Source organism: Cherax quadricarinatus, chromosome 9 (genome assembly GCF_038502225.1).
Source record: "Cherax quadricarinatus isolate ZL_2023a chromosome 9, ASM3850222v1, whole genome shotgun sequence".
NCBI lineage: Eukaryota > Metazoa > Arthropoda > Malacostraca > Decapoda > Parastacidae > Cherax > Cherax quadricarinatus.
The window spans coordinates 10780348-10795188 of record NC_091300.1 but is presented as its reverse complement, the minus strand read 5'-3'; the positions used below and the strand labels follow the sequence as shown (position 1 = coordinate 10795188).

Below are 14841 nucleotides of genomic sequence, written 5' to 3'. Positions count from 1 at the left end.
TTGAGGTATATGTGGAGACAAAAAAAGTTACTTATGGAGGCAAAGAAGGGAATGTATGAAAGTATGGTGTTACCAACACTCTTATATGGGTGTGAAGCTTGGGTTGTAAATGCTGCAGCGAGGGGGTGGTTGAGATTTCGTGTCTAAGGGCAATGTGTGGTGTAAATATTGTGTAGAGAATTGGGAGTGTGGAAATTAGGATGTGTGGAGTTAATAAAAGTATTAGTCAGAGGGCTGAAGAGGGGTTGTTGAGGTGGTTTGGTCATTCAGAGAGAATGGATCAAAGTAGAATGACATGGAGAGCGTATAAATCTGTAGGGGAAGGAAGGTGGGGTAGGGGTCGTCCTCGAAAAGGTTGGAGGAAGGAGGTAAAGGAAGTTTAGTGAGCGAGGGGCTTGGACTTCCAGCAAGCGTGTGTGAACATGTTAGATAGGAGTGAATGGAGACGAATGGTATCTGGGACCTGACGAGGTGGAGTGTGAGCAGGGTAATAATTAGTGAAGGGATTCAGGAAAACCAGTTATTTTTATATAGCCGGACTTGAATACTGGAAATGGGAAGTACAATGCCTGCACTTTAAAGGAAGGGTTTGGGATATTGGCAGTTTGGAGGGATATGTTGTGTTTTTTTTTTTTCAACAAGTCGGCCGTCTCCCACCGCGGCAGGATGACCCAAAAAGAAAGAAAATCCCCAAAAGAAAATACTTTCATCATCATTCAACACTTTCACCTCACTCACACATAATCACTGTTTTTGCAGAGGAGCCCAGAATACAACAGTTTAGAAGCATATACAGTGGACCCCCGGTATTCGATGCATTATATCGCAAAAATTTTGCCTCGGTATCTGATCGAAAACCCGGTATTCGATACGATTCGTACAAGACGTGTCCACGTATGGCCTGAACTGCCCTGTGTGTGCCAGTGTTTACAAGCCAGCCAGTGTGCGTGCATCTAAGGATACATTCGGTACATTCCATATTATCCATATTATCACTGTTTTTGGTGCTTCTTTCTGCAAAATAAGTCACCATGGGCCCCAAGAAAGCTTCTAGTGCCAACCCTTTGAGAAAAAAGGTGCTAATGACTATTGAAATGAAGAAAGAGCTAATTGCAAAGTACAAAAGTGGAGTGCGTGTGTCGGAGCTGGTCAGGTTGTATAATAAACCCCAATCAACCATCTCTACTATAGTGACCAGGAAAACGGGAATCAAGGAAGCTGTTCTTGCAAAAGGTGCAACTGTGATTACGAAACAGCGACCGCAAGTGTCAGAAAATGTTGAGAGACTGTTATTGGTGTGGATAAATGAAAAACAGATAGCAGGAGATAGCATCTCTCAAGCGATCATTTGTGAAAAGGCTAGGCAGTTGCATGACGATTTGATAAAGAAATTGCCTGCAACTAGTGCTGATGTGAGTGAATTTAAGGCCAGCAAAGGTTGGTTTGAAAGATTTAAGAATCGTAGTGGCATACACAGTGTAGTAAGGCATGGTGAGGCTGCCAGTTCAGACCAAAAAGCAGCTGAAAAATATGTGAAGGAATTCAAGGATTACATAGACAGTGAAGACTTGTAACCTGAACAAGTGTTTAATTGCAACAAAACAGGCCTGTTTGGGAAGAAAATGCCAAGCAGGACCTACATTACTCAGGAGGAAAAGGCACTCCCAGGACATAAGCCTATGAAAGACAGGCTTACTCTGTTAATGTGTGCTAGTGCTAGTAGTGATTGCAAAGTGAAGCCTTTATTGGTGTATCACTCTGAAATTCCCAGAGTGTTCAGGAAAAACAGTGTCCTCAAGGCTAATTTGTGTGTGATGTGGAGGGCAAACAGTAAGGCATTAGTCACTAGGGACTTTTTCTATGACTGGTCACACTATGCATTTGCCCCCGCTGTGAAAAATTACCTAATTGAAAAGAAATTAGACCTTAAGTGCCTCCTGTTATTAGACAATGCCCCTGGTCATCCTACAGACTTGGCAGAGCGACTTTGTGGGGACATGAGCTTCATTAAGGTCAAGTTTTTGCCTCCTAATACCACTCCTCTCTTGCAGCCCATGGACCAGCAGGTCATTTCCAACTTCAAGAAACTGTACACTAAAGCTATGTTTGAAAGGTGCTTTGTAGTGACCTCAGAAACTCAACTGACTCTAAAAAAGTTTTGTAAGGATCACTTTAATATCCTCAACTGTATAAACTTTATAGGTACGGCTTGGGAGGGAGTGACTAAGAGGACCTTGAACTCTGCTTGGAAAAAACTGTGGCCGGAATGTGTAGACGAAAGGGATTTTGAAGGATTTGAGGCTAACCCTGAGAATCCTATGCCAGTTGAGGAATCCATTGTGGCATTGGGAAAGTCCTTGGGGTTGGAGGTTAGTGGGGAGGATGTGGAAGAGTTGGTGGAGGAGGACAATGAAGAACTAACCACTGATGAGCTGATAGATCATCTTCAACAGCAAGAGGCCACACTTGAGGAAACTGCTTCGGAGGAGGGGATAGAGAAATTGAAGAAGTTGCCTACTTCAAAGATTAAGGAAATGTGTGCAATGTGGCTTAAAGTGCAAACCTTTGATAAGAATCACCCTAACACAGCTATTGCAAGCCGTGCTGGTGACTATTACACTGACAATGTTGTGAAACACTTTAGGAATGTCATAAAGGAACGAGAGGTACAGGCCTCTATGGACAGATATGTTGTGCGACAGAAGTCCAGTGACTCTGAAGCTGGTCCTAGTGGCATTAAAAGAAGAAGGGAAGTAACCCCGGAAAAGGACTTGCTGCCCCAAGTCCTAATGGAAGGGGATTCCCCTTCTAAACACTAACACCTCTCCCCTCCTCCCATCCCATCAATCATCACCAGATCTTCATTAAAGGTAAGTGTCAATTATTTTATTGTTATTGTAATTATTCTATTGCATTAAACTTAATATTTCATGTAGTAAATTTTTTTTTTTCATACTTTTGGGTGTCCTGCACTGATTAATTTGATTTCCATTATTTCTTATGAGGAAATATGATTCGCTTTTCGATATTTTCGGTATTCGATGAGCTCTCAGGAATGGATTAATATCGAATACCGGGGGTCCACTGTACGTATAAAAATACACAACATATCCCTCCAAACTGCCAGTATCTCAAACCCCTCCTTTAGAGTGCAGGCATTGTACTTTCCATTTCCAGGACTCAAGTCTGGTTACATAAAATAACCGGTTTCCCTGAATCCCTTCATTAAATACAGTGGACCCCCGGTTTACGATCAGCTCCCAATGCGACCAATTATGTAAGTGTGTTTATGTAAGCGCGTTTGTACATGTATGTTTGGGGGTCTGAAATGGACTAATCTAATTCACAATATTCCTTAGGGGAACAAATTCGTTCAGTAATGGCACCTGAACATACGTCTGGAATGAAATAATATCGTAAACCGGGGGTCCACTGTATTACGCTGCTCACACTCCAACAGCTCGTCAGGTCCCAAATACCATCTGTCTCCATTCACTCCTATCTAACACGCTCACGCACGCTTGCTGGAAGCCCAAACCCCTCGCCCACAAAACCTCCTATACCCCCTCTCTCCAACCTTTTCGAGGACGACCCCTACCCCGCCTTCCTTCCCCTACAGATTTATACGCTCTCCATGTCATTCTACTTTGATCCATTCTCTCGAAATGACCAAACCACCTCAACAGCCCCTCTTCAGCCCTCTGACTAATACTTTTATTAACTCCACACCTTCTCCTAATTTTCACACTCCGAATTTTCTGCATAATATTTGCACCACACATTGCCCTTAGACAGGACATCACTGCCTCCAAACGCCTCCTCGCTGCTGCATTCACAACCCAAGCTTCACACCCATATAAGAGTGTTGGTACTACTATACTTTCATACATTCCCTTCTTCGTCTCCATAGATAACATTTTTTGTCTCCACATATACCTCAACGCACCACTCACCTTTTTTCCTTCATCAATTCTATGATTAACCTCATCCTTCACAAATCAATCTGCTGACACGTCAACTCTTACTCTTTTCTATGTTCACTTTCAACTTTCTACCTTTACACACATTCCCAAATTCGTCCACTAACCTTTGTAAGTTTTCTTTAGAATCTCCCATAAGCACAGTATCATCAGCAAAAAGTAACTGTCACTTCCCATTTTGTATTTAATTCCCTATAATTTAATCCCACCCCTCTCCTGAACACCCTAGCATTTACTTCTTTTACAACCCCATCTATAAATACGTATATTAACCCTTAAACGGTCCAAACGTATATATACGTTCACTTGCGTAGCACCCCAAAGGTATATGTATAGGTTTTATTTTTCCTGTCTCCAAATTTGGCACGATTGGCCTGAGATGCCTGGTCAGCATAGAATTGGTCTTAACACTCAGTGTGCGCAGCATTAAAAAAATCTGGGACCACTTAGTACCTTGTGGGAACACCAGTTAAACTGAGCACCAGCTAGAGCAAACAGTGCGGCAAACACCAAGGATTCACTGATGTAATGTCATATTAACACTTCTCATTTTAAGAGGAAAGTGATCTTAACCCCAAGTTTAGGGTCTGTCGATCTCTATCTCCATCTGTCTATCTCTGTCTTTGTCTATCTCTATCTGTTGTCTCCATCTACCTGTCTCTTTGTCTATCTGTCTCTATCTCTTTCAATCTGTCTTTGTCTATCTCTGTTTCACAGGTACACATAAATACAAGTATACGTAGTATAAATTACCTAGGAGGTTGGTAGACAGCAACCACCCAAGGAGGTACTACCGTCCTGCCAAGCGAGTGTAAAACGAAAGCCTGTAATTGTCTTACATGATGGTAGGATTGCTGGTGTCTTTTGTCTGTCTCATAAATATGCAAGATTACAGTTATGTCTTGCTATTTCTACTTACACTTAGGTCACACTACACATACATGTGCACGTTTATTTATGCACACTCATCTGAGTTTTCTTTGATTTTATCCTAATAGTTCTTGGTCTTATTACTTTTGCTTTTATATCCATGGGGAAGTGGAATAAGAATCTTTCCTCCGTAAGCCATGCGTGTTGTAAAAGTCAACTAAAATGCCGGGAACGATGGGCTAGTAACCCCTTTTCCTGTAAAGATTACTAAAAAAGAATAAGAAGAAGAAAACTGTCAAAGTGGGAAGTCTGAATGTGTGTGGATGTTGTGCAAATGATAAGAAAGAGATGACTGTGGATGTTATGAATGAGAAGCTGGATGTCCTGGCTTTAAGTGAAACAAAGTTGAAGGGGGTGGGAGAGTTTCAGCAGAGAGGAATAAATGGGATTAGGTCAGGGGTTTCAAGTAGAGTTAGAGCTAAAGGAGTAGCAATAATGTTGAAGGATAAGATATGGCAGGAAAAGAGGGACTATAAATGTATTAATTAAAGGATTATGTGGAGTAAAATAAAGGCTGGATGTGAAAAGTGGGTTATAGTAAGCGTATATGCACCTGGAGAAGAGAGAAGTGTAGAGGAGAGAGAGAGATTTTGGGAAATGTTGAGTGAATGCATGGGGAGTTTTGAACCAAGTGTGAGAGTACTTGTGGTTGGGGATTTCAATGCTGAAGTGAGTAAAAATGTTGTGGAGAGAGTAGTAGGTAAATTTGGGGTGCCAGGGGTAAATGTAAATGGGGAGCCTTTAATTGAGCTATGTGTAGAAAGAGATTTGGTAATAAGTAATACATATTTTATGAAAAAGAGGATAAATAAATATACAAGGTATGATGTAGCACGTAATGAAAGTAGTTTGTTAGATTATGTATTGGTGGATAAAAGGTTAATGGGTAGGCTCCAGGATGTACATGTTTATAGAGGGGCAACTGATATATCGGATCATTATTTAGTTGTAGCTACAGTTAGAGTAAGAGGTAGATGGGACAAGAGGAAGGTGGCAACAACAAGTAGGAGGGAAGTGAAAGTGTATAAACTAAGGGAGGAGGAAGTTCGGACGAGATATAAGCGACTATTGGCAGAAAGGTGGGCTAGTGTAAAGAGTAGTGGGGGGGTTTGAAGAGGGTTGGACGAGTTTTAAAAATGCAGTATTAGAACGTGGGGCAGGAGTTTGTGGTTATAGGAGGGTGGGGGCAGGAGGAAAGAGGAGTGATTGGTGGAATGATGAAGTATAAGAAGAGCAGAGTATATGGAGTAAAAGGAAGGTGAAGAGAGTGGTGAGAGAGTGCAAAAGGAGAGCAGATGATAGAGTGGGAGAGGCACTGTCAAGAAATTTTAATGAAAATAAGAAAAACATTTGGAGTTAAACAAGTTAAGACAGCCAAGGGAACGTATGGATTTGTCAGTTAAAAACAGAGTAGGGGAGTTAGTAGATGGGGAGAGGGAGGTATTAGGTAGATGGCGAGAATATTTTGAGGAACTTTTAAATGCTGAGGAAGAAAGGGAGGCGGTAATTTCATGCACTGGCCAGGGAGGTGTACCATCTTTTAGGAGTGAAGAAGAGCAGAATGTAAGTGTGGGGGAGGTACGCGAGCCATTACGTAAAATGAAAGAGGGTAAAGCAGCTGGAACTGATGGGATCATGACAGAAATGTTAAAAGCAGGGGTGGATATAGTGTTGGAGTGGTTGGTACTTTTGTTTAATAAATGTATGAAAGAGGGGAAGGTACCTAGGGATTGGAGGTGAGCATGTATAGTCCCTTTATATAAAGGGAAGGGGGGCAAAAGAGATTGTAAAAATTATAGGAGAATAAGTTTACTGAGTATACCAGGAAAAGTGTACGGTAGGGTTATAATTGAAAGAATTAGAGGTAAGACAGAATGTAGGATTGCGGATGAGCAAGGAGGTTTCAGAGTGGGTAGGGGATGTGTAGATCAAGTGTTTACATTGAAGCATATATGTGAACAATATCTAGATAAAGGTAGGGAAGTTTTTATTGCATTTATGGATTTAGAAAAGGCATATGATAGAGTGGATAGGGGAGCAATGTGGCAGATGTTGCAAGTATATGGAATAAGTGGTAAGTTACTAAATGCTGTAAAGAGTTTTTATGAGGATAGTGAGGCTCAGGTTAGGGTGTGTAGAAGAGAGGGAGACTACTTCCCGGTAAAAGTAGGTCTTAGACAGGGATGTGTAATGCCACCATGGTTGTTTAATATATTTATAGATGGGGTTGTAAAAGAAATAAATGCTAGGGTGTTTGGGAGGGGTGGGATTAAATTATGGGGAATCAAATACAAAATGGGAATTGACACAGTTACTTTTTGCTGATGATACTGTGCTTATGGGAGATTCTAAAGAAAAATTGCAAAGGTTAGTGGATGAGTTTGGGAGTGTGTGTAAAGGTAGAAAGTTGAAAGTGAACATAGAAAAGAGTAAGGTGATGAGGGTATCAAATGATTTAGATAAAGAGAAATTGGATATCAAACTGGGGAAGAGGAGTATGGAAGAAGTGAATGTTTTCAGATACTTGGGAGTTGACGTGTCGGCGGACGGATTTATGAAGGATGAGGTTAATCATAGAATTGACGAGGGAAAAAAGGTGAGTGGTGCGTTGAGGTATATGTGGAGTCAAAAAACGTTATCTATGGAGGCAAAGAAGGGAATGTATGAAAGTATAGTAGTGCCAACACTCTTATATGGGTGTGAAGCTGGGGTTGTGAACACAGCAGCGAGGAGGCGGTTGGAGGCAGTGGAGATGTCCTGTCTAAGGGCAATGTGTGGTGTAAATATTATGCAGAAAATTTGGAGTGTGGAAATTCGGAGGTGTGGAGTTAATAAAAGTATTAGTCAGAGGGCTGAAGAGGGGTTGTTGAGGTGGTTTGGTCATTTAGAGAGAATGGATCAAAGTAGAATGACATGGAGAGTATTTAAATCTGTAGGAGAAGGAAGGAAGGATAGGGGTCGTCCTCGAAAAGGTTGGAAGGAAGGGGTAAGGGAGGTTTTGTGGGCGAGGGGCTTGGACTTCCAGTAGGCGTGCATGAGCGTGTTCGATAGGAGTGAATGGAGACGAATGGTATTTGGGACCTGACGATCTGTTGGAGTGTGAGCAGGGTAATATTTAGTGAAGGGTTTTAGGGAAACCGGTTATTTTTATATAGCCGGACTTGTATCCTGGAAATGGGAAGTACAATGCCTGCACTCTGAAGGAGGGGGTTCGGGATATTAGCAGTTTGGAGGGATATGTTGTGTATCTTTATACATATATGCTTCTAAACTGTTGTGTTCTGAGCACCTCTGCAAAAACAGTGATTATGTGTGAGTGAGGTGAAAGTGTTGAATGGTGATGAAAGTATTTTCTTTTTGGGGATTTTTTCTTTCTTTTTGGGTCACCCTGCCTCGGTGAGATACGGCCGACTTGTTGAAAAAAAAAAAAAATCTAAAGTGCTATACTCTGCTTGAAGATGTGAGTAAAGATGATGATGCAGTCTTGTGGCTCTCTCTGAGACAGAGCTAGATGGATAGACAGATAGACAGGGAGCTTGACAAACAGACAAATAGACAGACAGAAATGTTTGTGTACCAGCAAAAACAAAGGGAGGGGGATGGTCATCTAATCTTTTCTTATCAGCTGCACCCTCCCACACTCTCGTTTACACTCGTCAAACATCAGCTCTTATCAGATGTTATCTCCCCTTATCATGTCACTGTCAGGGGAGGACTGTTTTTCATGCTTGAAGGGACACATATTATTACATATTATTATTACTTAATATTATTATTATGTGTTATTATTATTATTCACCTCCTCCTCCTCCTCCTCCTTCTCCTCCTCCTCCTCCTTCTTCTCCTCCTCCTTCTCCTTCTTCTCCTCCTCCTCCTTCTTCTCCTCCTCCTCCTCCTTCTCCTCCTCCTTCTCCTCCTCCTTCTCCTTCTCCTTCTCCTTCTCCTCCTTCTCCTTCTCCTCCTTCTCCTTCTCCTCCTCCTCCTCATTATTATTATATACTTCCACATATCCAAAACATTGCTAGGACCTATAAATACTTTGTTTATATTCCAAGACAATAGTAAATGACCAAGGCCGGTGTAGATGTCCACCTGTCAGTGTGTTTGTGACAATTTGAGTACAATTTCAGTACCTAATACTAGTGTCAGAACAAAGATTGGTTTTAAAATGACAAGAACTACTACAAATTGTAATTATGAGAACATAAAAATTATATAAAATAATATGAAAAATAAAAAGAAGGTATATCGGCAACACTTCTGCAAGCAGCAGGACTCGATGTTGCTTTCACATGAGCATCCAGTGCCAACTTCTCGGCCTCATATCTCGGTAAGTACTGACCCTAAAAATTTTTTTTTATTCTATAACACTTAGAAAAAGGTGTTCTTTTTTCTATATAAAAAAAAGTTTTTTTTTTTTTTTTTTTCAAAATATTCGGGGCGTTGCGCGAGTGAACGTATATATAAGTTTTGGACCGTTTAAGGGTTAAACATCCATGGTGACAGTCTAAAACCTACTTTTACCAGGAAATAGTCTCCCTCTCTTCTACACACCCTAACCTGAGCCTCACTATCCTCATAAAAACTCTTTACAACATTTAGTAACTTACCACTTATTCCATATACTTGCAACATCTGCCACATTGCTTCCCTATCCACTCTATCATATGTTTTTTCTAAATCCATAAATGCAATAAAAACTTCCCTACCTTTATCTAAATACTGCTCACATATATGCTTCAATGTGAACACTTGATCTACACATCCCCTACCCACTCTAAAACCTCCTTGCTCATCCACAATTCTACATTCTGTCTTACCTCTAATTCTTTCAATAATAACCCTACCATACACTTTTCCTGGTATACTCAGTAAACTTATTCCTCTATAATTTTTACAATCTCTTTTGTCCCCCTTCCCTTTATATAAAGGGACAATACACGCTCTCCGCCAATCCTTAGATACCTTCCCCTCTTTCATACATTTATTAAACAAAAATACCAACCATTCCAACACTATGTTCCCCCCTGCTTTTAACATTTCTGTCATGATCCCGTCAGTTCCAGCTGCTTTACCCCCTTTCATTCTACGTAATGCCTCACGCACCTCCCCCACACTCACATCGTGCTCTTCTTCACTCCTAAAAGATGGTATACTTCCCTGGCTAGTGCATGAAATTACTGCCTCCCTTTCTTCGTTGACATTTAAAAGTTCCTCAAAATATTCTCGCCATCTACCCAAAACCTCCATCTCCTCATCTACTAACTCCCCTACTCTGTTTTTAACTGACAAATCCATTTGTTCCCTAGGCTTTCTTAACTTGTTTAACTCACTCCAAAAATTTTTCTTATTTTCATTAAAATTTCTTGACAGTACCTCTCCCACTCTATCATCAGCTCTCCTTTTGCACTCTCTTCACCTTTCTTTTACTCTCCATATACTCTGCTCTTCTTATAACACTTCTACTTTGTAAATACCTCTCATAAGCTACCTTTTTCTCTTTTATCACACCCTTTACTTCATCATTCCACCAATCATTCCTCTTTCCTTCTGCACTCACCCTCCTATAACCACAAACTTCTGCCCCACATTCTAATACTGCATTTTTAAAACTGTTCCAACCCTCTTCAACCCCCCCACTACTCATACCTGCACCAGCCCACCTTTCTGCCAACAGTTGCTTATATTTCACCTGAACTTCCTCCTCCCTTAGTTTATATACTTTCACCTCCCTCTTACTTGTTGCCATTTTCCTCTTATCCCATCTACCTCTTACTCTAACTGTAGCTACAATTAGATAATGATCTGATACATCAGTTGACCCTCTATAAACGTGTACATCCTGGAGCCTACCTATCAACCTTTTATCCACCAATACACAATCTAACAAACTACTTTCATTATGTGCTACATCATACCTTGTATATTTATTTATCCTCTTTTTTATAAAATATGTATTACTTATTACCAAACCTCTTTCTACACAACTCAATTAAAGGCTCCCCATTTTCATTTACCCCTGGCACCCTAAATTTACCTACTATTCCCTCCACAACATTTTTACCCACTTTAGCATTAAAATCCCCAACTACATATATGCTTCTAAACTGTTGTGTTCTGGACACCTCTGCAAAAACAGTGATTATGTATTAGTGAGGTGAAAGTGTTGAATGATGATGAAAGTATTTTCTTTTTGGGGATTTTCTTTCTTTTTGGGTCACCCTGCCTCAGTGGGAGAAGGCCAACTTGTTGGAAAAAAAAAAAATAAAGGAAGACTATAAAAATGTTAGATTATAAATCATGTACACTACATTCAATTAAGGTGCATAAACACAGAACTATTCCATTCCATTATACAGGTACAAGCAACTTACAGGTAAAATGAAATTGGTGAGGGGTGGAAGTAAAGAGCTATATTTATCTATCCACTCTTCTAATTCTATAATGTGACGTGGATTGAAAGAAAGTTTCTCTCGTATGCGTGCCTCCTTCTCTGGGTCATCTGTAATGAAAACAGACTAATTTTATCAAATAAAAAATGTTTATTATCAGTGCAGTGGTACCTCGGTTTTCGTCTTTAATTTGTTCCAGAGAGTCTGACGAAACCGAATTCAACGAAAACTGAAGGAATATTTCCCACGAGAAATAATGTAAATCTAATTAATCCATTCCAGACAACCAAAAATATTAACAAAAAATACATTTTATAGAGAATAACTATAGTTTTACATACAGAAAACAATGAGAAATAAATATAAAGCACTAATGAAATGGATAAATAAACACTTAAATCATTTTTACCTTTATTGAAGACTCTTGTTGGCATATGGAAGACGGTGAGGAGGGGAGGGGGAGGAGAGGTTATCTCTACCACCATCACTACCACCCTCTACCACTACCACCCTCTACCACCATCACTACCACCCTCTACCACCAGTGAATTCTATTGTGTTTCTTCCTTTCTTTATCAAAGGACTGGCACTCGGAACTTTCTTTGGCCCCATGGTGGCTTATTTAGCAGTTGCACTCGATAAACAAGCACAAAAAAAAAAAAGAGATTATTATGAAATGTTTCGTATGAATGCACGGGGTAATGTTCACTCGATGAGAAACAAATCCAAACTGACTCAGAATGCATACGTGGGATGCTTTGTGTGGGTGTGAGCAGACAAACACATTCGGTAAGGTGAATGAAAACTGAGGTGATGAATAAAAACTACGACAATATTTTGATGAAAAAAGTAGTCGAAAACCAAATTCGACGAAAATCACAACAAACGAAAACCGAGGTTACACTGTATACAATATAGTCATTAAAACTGAGCAAGATAAAGAGATCATTCTGCCAAAATAATGTTAGTAAAAATTTCACTTTGAAATTATTTTCAATTTGTATGTATCACGGTAACACTTTCCTTCTAAGAAGCATACTATAATGGTAGTGGGTTTGTCAACCATCTCTGATATTGTTTTAATGTCACCTTCGCACCATTTATAACATTTTTAGTATAATTTTTAAATGCTAATAGCATACTGTATATTGTAATAAACAGAATAGAGGAAATCAGCTCTAATATACGTTATTTAGGTACGCACACTGGTCAGAGAGCCCGTATTAAGTCTGAGTCGTCGGTAAATAAGTACATTGCTAAGTGAGGAGAGGCTGTATACACAAACTACAATGCTGCATTTTCTTATGTAAAATGAATAAGGTCAGTTACTGTCTGCCTGAACTACAGAGTAAGTGATCAGTAATACAATAGTTGTATGCTCAGAAGGCAGAATTTAATAAGTTTATCAGATACCTTTGCAACATTAAAACCGAAGATGTATGAAAACTGCTATATTCATATGCTTTGTTCTCCTATCTTGCCAAATATAAATACAGTATACCTTGTTCTTCTATCATGCCAAGTACAGATATGGATATTGCCAAGGAAACTACATTCTTGTACAGTAGAGCAAGTGGTGTGGCAAGTCCTTCCTCATTTGTCTACTAAACACTAAACTAAACATTACTAAACATTTGTGAAAACATATTAGGCCCACCAGATGATGCATATTGGATGCATGACATGATTTGTTTACTCTTGAACATCAGCAAAAATTGAACATTTCTGCTATTTTGAGCTCAATTTCAAGGTACTTTTAGTTTGTAAACCATTCAAAATCAGCTCTATTTCTGTAATATATCTTCCATTCTATCAAATGAGACCAAGAAAATGAGAATGCAGCTATAAATACCATACAAATATACACAGCAAAGTCACTGTTTTAAACCAAAAACATGTTTTGTTTTTTTTTCCTTCATTATGCACTGCTTGCTGCAGGATTTTTTTTATACTGCGCACATTGACCACTCAGACCCATTCTCTCATGTGTTGGCCTATCAGCTATTTCCTGCAAGACTGGAAGCCATTACAATTTTGGCGTAGTATTACAGGACCGACACTGGCCTGCAAGCCATAATATTACGGGACCAACAGTGAAAGGGTTAACGCCAGGATCCCTCATGTAGTTCTATGTAATGAGCTCAGCTCACTCAGATAAGCTGTGAGCAGTAAATTTTGGCCTAGATGTAAGAGAATGGGTCTGCCCGGTGAAGGTGTACAGTATAAAAAAAATAATCCTGCCCTGCATGGGGCAGGATTATTGTTTTTGTGGTTTTATTAGCAGCTTCTTGGTCTCATTTGATAGAATGAAAGACATACTACTGAAACAGGATGATGACAGATGACAGATCAAAAATGTTTCATATTAGTAGCCTGGGCTTTGAAGGTGGTTGTCTGGGCAACCAGGATATCCCCCTAAATAGCAGCATTAACCTTTACCCAGGAAAAAAATAAAGTCAACAACTTAAATGTACCCTTCTGAGGTACTTAATAAAAAATTTAATAACAATAATAATAGTAGTAATAATCTGACTGTGATGCCAGCAAGTGAATGAATGTTGGTAAATGTGCTTTCTTTGGGTCACTTTGCCTTGGCAGGAGATGGCTGTTGAATTAAAAAATAATAATAGTAGTACAGGTCAGCCATCACTAATCCAGCATCATTGGAACCTGTAGTGTGCCGGATTAGTGAGTTTGCCGGATTATAGTGCGGTTAGGTTAGAATACACTTAATTAACCTATCACAAACTCTCTTTCTGCTACATTTTCCTCATTTTCATCACTGCTTTCTCCTCCACTGGCTTGCTGCTGTGGATTTACAACCATATGCACAATTTCTGAGACAGTATAATGATGAAATCTGCGTCAGTGCAATGATGAAATTTGAAATTATGCTAGCTGAAATTAGTGCCAGATTACTGATGGAACCGGACAACTGACTGCTGGATTAGCAATGGCCAAACTGTAATAATAATAATAATAATCTGGGTTGGAGGGAAGAACGGGTAGGTGTCATTCTACAAAATTTTGGAGGGAAGTGGTAATAGAGGTTTTTGAGTGCTAGGGGCCTGGACATCCAACAGGCTTGTGCGAGTGTGTTTGACGGAAGGGAATGTGAGCAAGGTAAGATTTATGAAGAAATTAAGGACAACTGGTTGTCTGGCCATGAACCCTGAGGTGTGAAGTACAGTGCCACACACTGAATGAGTGGTGGGGATGCTGTGGCTTGGAGATCAGATGAACTGTGTGATCAGTGAGCATCTGGCAAAACAGTGACTAAACAATAGTGAAAGTTTTCCTTTGTCGCGTTACCCTACCTCGGTGGGAGGCTGCTGGTGTGCTAAAAAAAATAAAGTAATAATACAGGATGAAGGATCAGGAAGGTTATGGAAGTGAGTAAAATAAAGAAATGATGGTTATCTTGGTGATCTAAAATGAAGGCTTCAACTCTTCATACAAGCTTTAAACTGCTTAAAACTGGAATGTCCCCCAGACGAATGCAATCCATGAAAGAGTAACACTGGAAGCATAGAAATACG

The 14841-nt window shown here is 39.9% G+C and overlaps 2 protein-coding genes across 5 annotated transcripts in view; one reads left to right on the top strand and one right to left on the bottom strand.

The window, feature by feature from the left end:
- The window catches only part of Ppt2 (palmitoyl-protein thioesterase 2), a 529716-nt gene that overhangs the window by 137285 nt on the left and 377590 nt on the right, over positions 1 to 14841 (top strand). The window lies entirely within an intron of this gene.
- The window catches only part of LOC128686216 (corrinoid adenosyltransferase MMAB), a 31812-nt gene that overhangs the window by 3274 nt on the left and 13697 nt on the right, over positions 1 to 14841 (bottom strand). For all 4 annotated transcript variants that reach the window (XM_053773046.2, XM_053773048.2, XM_053773047.2 and 1 more), the window contains exon 5: positions 11285 to 11412. In XM_053773046.2, coding sequence (XP_053629021.1) covers positions 11285 to 11412 — 128 coding nt within the window. The remainder of the gene's footprint in view (positions 1 to 11284; positions 11413 to 14841) is intronic.